The sequence below is a fragment of the Echinops telfairi genome, unplaced genomic scaffold (assembly GCF_000313985.2).
Source record: "Echinops telfairi isolate 266 unplaced genomic scaffold, ASM31398v2 ScPeMD7_5592;HRSCAF=6446, whole genome shotgun sequence".
NCBI classification, from domain to species: Eukaryota; Metazoa; Chordata; class Mammalia; order Afrosoricida; family Tenrecidae; genus Echinops; species Echinops telfairi.
In genome coordinates this window covers 44,533,794-44,543,567 of record NW_022109491.1, presented here as the reverse complement: position 1 = coordinate 44,543,567, position 9,774 = coordinate 44,533,794, and the positions used below count along the sequence as shown (strand labels likewise).

Genomic DNA, 9,774 nt, shown 5'->3' with positions numbered 1-9,774 from the left:
TTGTTGGCTGCCTGAATGTATTTTTTGGTGAAATACCTGTTCTTATTGTCTTCCCACTTTTTAATTAGACAATTTGTTTTCTTGCTGCAGCATTCCATACATTTCAGAGATTAGTCCTTTGTCTGTGATACAGTTTAAAGTAAAAATAGGATTTTATGAATGGCAGAAAGGCATTTCAAAACAGAGGAACAAAGTCACAAGCCAACATGCCAGTGCTCTCCAACCTCCCAACTTGGGTTTGGGCTTGTGCCTAAAAACCACCAATGGGGTCTGCTTGGGGTACTTTCTGATGGGATAACATGTGCAAAGTGGTAGGTAGCAGGATCTTGATTGACTGGGAGGTGGCCTCTTTTTCAAAAGGGGCATCAGACAATAAGATATGGCTGATAACAAATTTTTAGTTTAAAAGTATAGTTTTCCAAGTACAAAATTTTTAAAAGGTGAAAAATCTTTTCATTAGGGATTTCTAAAAGAAATAACTGAACCTCTAAAATAAGATGTTTAACATGATGTCTGAACGCCTTAAATTGTCTCTATCTACTATTGGCCGTTCTAACCATAAGCCTGAAGCGAAATGTACAGAGCAAGATTAGGAGTTTGCTGTAGTTCTAGCTTTTTCTCCTGAAGTCAAGTTTTAGCAGAAATCATACAGAGAAGAGAAAAGAAAAGAAAGCAAAAAAAAAAAAAATCTAAAGGTCCGTTTAACAACATGGAATCACTTATGTCAAAGAGAGAAAAAAAATTCAAATAGAACTTTAGTCAGGCGCTTTAAATCGCGTCAAAGCCTGCATTTTAAAACACTCTTCCTGCATGCGCCTCTTTTGGCCTCCTGACCCTCCATTCAATGATGAAACCAGCAGCCTTTGGCATCCAGGGAACAAAAAGCTCTTTAACCAATTTAACCTTCCGACCCCAGAACTGCCATGGTCTTGCTAATCCGGCTCACAACAGCAGGTCCGTGCGGCGCTGAGCTCCACAGTCGTCGGGCTCTGGAACGTTCCAGCTGGGTGCGTATTTAGTTAGCACCATGGGACACGGTCCGGCGCTCGCTCGGAGCAGCATGTACCAGCGCAGCGCCATGCTCCAGACCCTGCGGGGGCAGCAGCCGTGCCCCCCGGAGCCCGACGGCCCGGCGGCCCTGCGGGACCTGGGCGAGCGGGTGGCCGCCTACGTGCACCGGGCCCGCGCGCTGGAGCGGCGCCAGGCGGGCCTCGGCCGGCAGCTGGACGCCTGGCGGGGCTGGCGGGACCTGGCCGGCCAGGAGGAGGCCCTGGCTCGGCAAATCGCGGACAACCGCCAACGCGCCCGAGACCTGGCAGCGGAGGGGGCCCGTCTGCAGCGCCAGGGTGCTGAGGCCCAGAGAACGCTGGCTGAGTTCCGCAGCAAGTAAGTGTTGAGGAGGGGGAAACTGAGGCAGGGCGCTTGCGGGGGCGCCGCGGGTCGGGGGCGCGATGGCACCAGAATTGCAGGGCCGCTGCTCATCTCCCTGAGGCCGATGGCCGTATCCCTGTGGACGACATGCACGGAGGCACATTTCCTGAAGATACTAGTTCACTGATCACAAAGCACCGATTTTAAGTCCATAGTTCAATGAGCTTTTGACAACTGTCCATACCCACTGGTGGCACGGTGATGAAGCACTCACCAGCTACCGAAAGGTTGGTGGTTCGAACCTAACAGCCACTCCGTGTGCTGAAGATGTGGCAAAATGCTTTATTCAGTCAGAGTTTGCAGCCTTGGGCTCTGTGTCCTGGCAAGGCCGCCCCGGGTTCCTGGGCCCGTGCTACTGGGAGCTGGCGAGAAACTACCTCATCCTGGACTGGGTGCCCTACATTAAGGGCAGTTTTTAAAAGGACGCCCTGCAGTTTCCTTCCGATTGTGACCAGTGGGGCTGATTGCTCCTCTCTCAGCACCCGCTGCGTCGGATCCGCCCAATGCAGATAAGCGCAACTGCTGCCCAGTAGAGGCGGTTGGGCAGGAAGGGAACCCACAATGCAACGCAAGACGTTTGGTTCCTGAAAATAACTGTGGTCTTAATGCCCATTACCACATTAAAGCGCATTCTAAACCCCCCTCACCCCCACCTCCCCAAAATGACCGGCTTGGAAACCTTATGAGGCAGTGCAACTCTATTAGCCTATGGATTTGTTATCCGTCAGAATGGACTGGACGGCAATGGGTTGGGTTGCGGTTTTGACATACATCCTTATCATCACTGAAACAAGCATTTATACTAGTCCTGAAAGTCCCCTCCCGCGCTTTCCCTGTCGATTACTCCCTCCTCCCCGAACCAGAAACCCTCATTGTTCTGATTTTCATTGCCATAGATGGATTTTGCTGTAGTAAGGCAGACTGGTGCACAATGGGTTAAGCATTGGGCCGGTAGCGGTAAGGTTGGTGGTTCAAACTCATCAGCTGTTTCATGGGAGAACCGGCTTACTACGTAACTTGGAAACCGCTCGAGACACTGAGATTGGCCTTTCAGTTTGGATTGTTGTTAGGTGCGTGGATTTTTAACTCATAGGGACCCCACGTGACAGGGAGGAAGTACCTTCTAGGGCTTTCTGCATTGTCATTTTCATGGAAGCAGTGTACTAGATCTTTCTCCTGCAGAGCTGCTGAGTGGGTTGGAACCTTTGGCTATCTATAGCTTTACTTATTCAGAGTCACCAGAGTTCCTTTAGTTACTTGTTTGGCTCCTTTTGCATAGCATGGTATCTTTGAGATTCATAAATGCTGTGTGGTCCCCACAGCCTTATCTGTGAAGGACAGTACTGCCCCTGCTTTACAGATGAGGAGTCTGGGACTCAGAAAACGTAGAGCTCAGAGGCAAGGTCACTCAACTAGTAGATGGCTGCACTGGGACTGGGGTTCAGATTCCAGTCATGTAAGTCTACTTGTCTTTTCACCTCATGTAGGCGACACCTGGATATTATATTTTAATGTGCTCTCCATGGAACAACAGCATCTGCATTCCCTAGAAGTTTGTTAGATGTGCTGAACCTTTGACCCTTTTCCAGAACTCTTGAATCAGAATCTACATGTTTTATTAGATTTCTAGAGGATTCCTGGTTTAAGAAATTAACCAGGGCACCCCCCCCCCCACTAGACTGACTGAATTGTGGGTTAAACCCACCAGGAGAATTGCTAACCAAGCCAAATCAAACCAAACCCATGCTCAGCATTTTGTTAACATCTTTAAAGAATAATGCATGCCCTCTTTGACTTAACAGTGCCATTTCAAAGAATTTATTCTATCAATACATTCCAAAGGTTCTGTCTTAGCAAAAGTCTGGCATGAACCTCAATGCCCTTTAATGGGTTAGACAATTATGGCGCATCCATGCAGTGGCGTTACTATACAGTTGAAAAAGGAACAGTGTATTATCGTTTATTTTTTAAAAAGGAAGAAGAATGCAAATTTTATTGCTTGCATGGATTTCTGGACACACACTCAAATAATGATACTGACTACCTGTGGAAGATCAGGGAGTAGGCTCTGGGCAAATGGAGACAGAAATGGGAGGGGATTTCATGTGTGTGTGTGTGTGTGTGTGTGTGTGTGTGAACAATTTATTGTGATTTAGGTGAACTCTTACAGAGCACATTAGTTTCTCATTCACCAAGTTATACACATTTTGTTTCTTGGCATTAGTTGCAATCTCTTCAAAATAACACTTATTTTCCAACTTCCTCCCGGGGCTCCCCATATCCATTTGTTCATCTCTCCTGATCCTTCCTATCGTTGAACCTTGTTTCTGGATAAACACTACCCCTTTGGTCTCACATATTTGGTTGTGCTGAGGTCTACCTTCCTTAGGGGTGTTACTGTTCACCTTATAGGCCTGCGTATTGTTTGGCTGGAAGTTGATCCCTGGGAGTGGGTTCAGTTCAAGGTTTGAAGGGTGTTTAAGGGCCATAGTCCCAGGGGTTCCACCAGTCTCTATCAAACTGGTTAAGTCTGGTGTTTTAAAAAATGATTTTGAAATTTGTTCTACATTTTCCCCATGCTGTCTAGGAACTTGGATTGTGATCTTGATCAGAGAAGTTGGCACTGGTAGCCAGGTATTCCCTGTTTCTTCTGGTCTCAGGCTATGGTTCCTTGAATCCTTTATTTTCTTCACTCTTCTTTGTACCTGATGGAAGGAGAGCAATAGTTGCCTCTTCCATGGCTACCTGCAAGCTGTTAAGACTCCAGTAGCTAGTCATTAAAGTAGTGTGACGAACATTGCCTATATTGACTGTGTTAATGACAGTTGAGTTACAGTAAATGTCCCAAGAGACTATGGATCTAAGCCCAGTGACTCAGTCCTTCTAGGCATTTTGTAATGGCTAAGAAGTGTTCCTACCTTTGTCCCCTGTATACTCCATGGATGCATTTGTAGCACCTGCAAACAGGCATGTAGAAATATCTTTTGACTGGGTGAGCGTTACTCCCACGAGTCCTTATTGAAGGACTGGCAGTTGAATTTTCACTTGGTTCTGAGATAAGCCTATCATGGAATCGTTTTTTGTTTTGGTGACTTACCTAAACATTTCCTGTAATCTGTTCCCTCCCATTGTCCCTTTAGAGAGTTTTTTATATTCTGACCAGGGTAGTAAGATTTGAAAATTACTATCAACACACACACATCCATTGAGCTTGCTTTTACATTCCAGAGTTGAAAATAACACAGAAATGGGAAGGTGTGCATAGCCTTGGTTCAATTTCAGCATTAGGAATTTGGACATATGCTCTACCTGGGTAGTTGAATAATTAAATAAGAAATCAGGTCTTCAGAAGATCAAAAAAAGACTCAATAAAACAAGTGCTAAATGAAAGTGCCACAGTACAATGAATAGAGTCAAGCTTCAAGTTACTGAAAACCACAGACAATTTATATCAATTTGGGCAAAGCAGCTAGTACTGAGTATATTATCAAGCAAATGGCAATTATGAGCACCTGGAGTTGAACCTGAAGAGGCTCTCTGGGAGCCTATAAAAGATGCGTGAGTAACCCCAACAGAGACTCAAGGGAACTGGGTGTTCATGCTCCAACTCTCCTACCTGTTGAAGGCTGCTCCCAGGGACACTGATTTTCTGGGGAGTCAAGTCGGCCTTACTTAAACATATTAGCAGCCAAAAGGGAAGCGTTTGGTGTGCAGGTGAAGTGCTGACAGCCTCTGCTGGAAGATTACAGCAGGTTCTTTAGCTTCCATTTTCTATTTTTTAAAATAGGGGCATAACAATGGCTGCTTTCATACAGGGTTTTGTGAGGATTAAATGACATAATCCAGAATAACTGATGTACGTTACACATATTAATAAATATTGAGTAGCATAGGAACTCTGCATTGCTGCTGAGTGAGTGGTGTTTGTGGTAGGAAGTGGCAGGGCCACTTCCCAGTCAGTCTCACTACTGCAGTGGGCTTCTGGTGACCACAGAGAAGATCTCCTCATCTTCAGAATGGATGGTCTGCTGGTAGGTTAAAGGGAGGGATAGACTGAAGACTCCTAGTTCATTTGCTGCTTCCAGTGACCCTGGAAATGTTACCCCTATATCCATGCACTGTCATGTGAGCAAAAATGGAAACTTTGTTACTACAGCCTTAAAGGAGAGGGTGTATTTATTCATCTTAGAAAAAATTCATGCTGATTGTGTTATCAACATATATGAAATATTGGAAGCTGTCCAACTCTTCTTACATGTCCAATTTTCAGGTATGAAAACGAGTGTGAATGTCAATTGCTGCAGAAAGAAATGCTTGAACGGCTTAACAAGGTGAGTTGAACATGTCCTCAACCTCAAAACCTCCAAACCAAATTCATTCCCATCAAACTAATTCACACTCCTATCACCCCACAGGACAGGCTTGAATTGCCCCTGTGGGTTTTTCAGACTGGAATTCTTAACCTGAGTAGAAAGCTCCATCTATTTTCTGTGGTGCAGCTGGTGGTTTTGAACTGCTGAACCTGTGGTTAGCAGCCCAACTCATAACCCATTAAGTTACTAAGGCTCCCTATGTCTTGGACTTTTTTTTTTTAACATTTTATTAGGGGCTCATACAACTGTTATCCCAATCCATACACACATCCATTGTGTAAAGCGCATTTGTACATCGTTTCTCAAAACATTTTCTCTCCATTTAATATGTCTTGGACTTATGTAGGTTAATTATAGTGATGAACTAAGTATCTGAACCAATTGTTTATTATACATCCTCTTTATATGACTTTAGAATTCACTGGTTTCTCTTAATTTCTTAATTTCAACTAAATCTTTGTGTGTGAACACACATATCCATGCACAGATACATGATGTTATGGATTGAATTGTGTTTTCAACCACCCTCTCCCAAAATATCTGTCTAGTTGGCAGGCCACGATTTTCAGTATTGTATGGTTTTCCCGTTTTGGGTGATCTGAGTATCCTCCATTATAGGATGTGTTGTGGATCTTAGCCTCGGCCTGTGTTATGGTCCTATTTGAACATTAGCTGTCCATTATATTAATGAGGCAGGATTAGGCCATTTAAATGAGAATTAGGTTGTAGGTAGGATTACGGTGGGATGTATCTTGAGTAACTGCTTTTTACTACCTGACAAAAGATAAAGTGAGGGACCTAGTACTACCAAGAATGAGCAAGGAACTAAGCATGTCCTTTGTAACCAGGAGCCCTGTACTGAGAACCTCCTAGACCCCAGGGAAGATGGATGGCAGGACACATGGGAATCTCCAAGGGACACCAGGCTCAAAGATATTGTTAAGAGACTTCCTCTAGAGGCAACAGATGGTGAAAAAAAAAGTCTTGTCCTAGAGCTGTACCCTGAATTTGGATGTCTTGTTTCCTAAACGGTCAGATAATGGACTTCTGTTTGTCAAAGCTATCCACTTGTGGTATTTCTGTGATGGCAGCACTAGATAACAAAGATACATGCCTGCGTGATAGAAATAGACAGTATATATTGTTTGGAGCAATGATGTGTCAGTGGCAGAATTCTCACCATCCATGCGGGAGACCTGGGCATGAATCTCAGTCAATGCACCCCATATGCAGCCACCATCTCTTTATCAGTGGAAGCTGTTATTGCTATGATGCTGAACAGGTTCCAGCAGAGCTTCTGGACCGAAATGGACTAGAAAGAAAGACCTGGTGATCCAATTCTAAAAATCAGGCAATGAAGATGCAATGGGTCACAGTTGTGCTCTCCCCAACGGATCATGGGGATGGTGTGTGACTGCGCAATGCTTAGTTCCATTGTATCTGGGGTCACATGCATTAGGGGTACCCAAACATGCAAGCAGTACAATGGTCAACTGTTACTTACCATTCAGACACAGTGGTTTGGGCAGTAGTTATTTGAATGCACTGATTGTCTTGGGATTGCTTTTCAGTGGGAAAACTCTCAAGAGAACAGAGGGGAAAAAATTCCATTTCCTTTCAAGCTTCTCTCTCATGGATCGTGAAATTAGCCACATAGGAACTATTAAGATTCTTGCCAATGACCCCACATGCGTGTGGAGTTTCTTTTGCAGGAGCAGTTTCCGTCTTTAGATCCTTCATCATTTTGATTAGGTTTGTTTTGTTTTGTTTTAGCCTGGACTATAAATAATTCTGGACAATAGAAACTAGACAAAACATGACTGGAAATTAGCTGTAAACATAACCCGTTAAAAAAATCATTTCAACAGGGAATCCAGGGCGGATGAGCCCTCCAGGACCAGTGGTGTGAGTGGCGAAACAGGGAGGGTAGAGGGAGAGTGGGTAGGAAAGAGGGAACCGATTACAGGGAACTATATGTGACTCCTCCCTGGGAGACGGACAACAGAAAAGTGGGTGAAGGGAGACATCAGACAGGGCAAGATATGACAAAATACAAATTTATAAACTATCAAGGGCTCATGAGGGAGGGGGTAGCAGGGAAGGAGGGGAAAAATGAGGACCTAATGCCGGGGGTTTAAGTGGAGAGGAAATGTTTTGAGAATGATGAGGGCAATGAATGTACAAATGCGCTTTACACAATTGATGTGTGTATGGATTGTGATAAGAGTTGTATAAGCCCCTAATAAAATGATTTAAAAAAATCATTTCAGAGCACAAATGTTGGAATGGAAGGGCCCAGGGAGGCTAGTTAGTTGAAAGGATGTTTTATTTAGGGGACATCTACCACCCCCACATTCTCCTCATGCTTATAACCTTATCAGAATTGCTGACAGCATTCAGCATTTAGGATGCTGAAGTAATGAACCCTCACCTGCCATTCCTTTGCCTTTGAGTTCTCCACAAAGAACTGCAGGCAACCATTTTAAGCAGCAAGGGTGAGTTCAGGACATTTGCCATCCAGGGATTTTGTCCACTCTCTGATATCTCCTGCTGTCCTGACAGTTGGTGGGAAAGTCAGAACTATAATCTAGGAAAACCAATTTTAGCTTTGTTTTTTTACCTACTGCATGGTGCTTCTGTGTTCTCTGTCTGGGTGAGCATATTATGTAATGTCCAAACCAGGACCCTTGTTGAAAGGCGTGCTCTGTCAGTAGCTACACAGGTGGTTGAAATGAGCTGGGACTGCCTCTGGAGAACCCCCATATATGAGCCCTGTCTTGGGTAAATTATTTCTCACCACTTGTCTGCCAGTTTGTTGGACTGTGGTAGCTTGTGTGATCATGTGATGCTGGCAGCTTTGTCAGTGGCATTTCAAATCCAGCAGAGACATCCAAACAGGTTTCCACAAAGCTTCCAAACTAAGAACACACAGTGAAGAAGTACTCAGCTCCCTATTTCGGAGGAAGGAGTGCTGGGAATCCTTCTGCATAGCTTCAAAACATTGTCAGATACCGAAGACCTGAGGAATGGAAACACAACATTGGCGGAGATAGTACCAGAGGATGGGCCCCTGTTGTTCAAGGACATTGGGTATGTGACTGGAGAGGAGCTGATTCCTCAGAGTGGAGTCCATCATGTTGATGTGAGTCAGGTAAAGCCTACAGGAGGTAAAGCTTTGGGGAACTTCATTTGATGATGGGCCGTGACTCAAGGTAAGGTGAAACACCTGCAAGCATCTGCTAATAATGGAAACACGTGAAACATGTGAAACGTGTGACATACAAATCTAGGAAAATTGAAGTCATAAAAAATGAAGTAGAATGCGTAAAGATCAATATCCTAGGCATTAGTGAACTGAAATGGACTGATACTAGCCATTTTGAATCAGAAAATCAAATGATTTACTGTGCACCAGGGGCTGACTATGGAGCAGAACATCAATTGCTCATACCTAAGTTCAGGTTGAAGCTGAAGAAAATGAACAAGTCCACGAGAGCCAAAATATGACCATGCCCTATCTCACTTGAATTTTGATACCATCTCAAGAACATTGAACACTAATGACAGAAAAGCAAAAGGCCATTAAAAGAAAGCAAAGAAAAAAAGATAAAAGTGGATGTGAGAATGCATTCTGAAACGTGCTTTTAATCATAGAGTAGCTAAGGCAAATGGAAGAAATGGTGAAGCCAAAGAGCTGAATAGAACATTTCAAAGGGCAGTTCGAGAAGACAAATCCAAATATTATAATGAAATGTGCAAAGATCTAGAATTAGAAAATCCAAAGGGCAGAACATATTCAGCATATGTTATCAGGGGCCCTCAAACTTCTTCAACAGGGGGCCAGTTCACTGTCCCTCAGACCCATTGGAGGGCCGGACTATAGTTTAAAAAAATCTATGAGCAAATTCCTATGCACACTGCTCATATCTTATTTTGAAGTAAAAAAATAAAATGGGCAAAAACATCCAGC

At 44.1% G+C, this 9,774-nt stretch overlaps 1 protein-coding gene across 1 annotated transcript in view; it reads left to right on the top strand.

Moving 5' to 3' along the window:
• The first annotated feature begins 1,078 nt into the window (after nt 1-1,078).
• BFSP1 (beaded filament structural protein 1) overlaps nt 1,079-9,774 on the top strand; it is a 55,968-nt gene continuing 47,272 nt past the window's right edge. Inside the window, exons 1-2 of the mRNA XM_004698156.4 lie at nt 1,079-1,386; nt 5,702-5,762. Of these exons, the coding sequence (XP_004698213.4) occupies nt 1,079-1,386; nt 5,702-5,762 (369 nt within the window). The remainder of the gene's footprint in view (nt 1,387-5,701; nt 5,763-9,774) is intronic.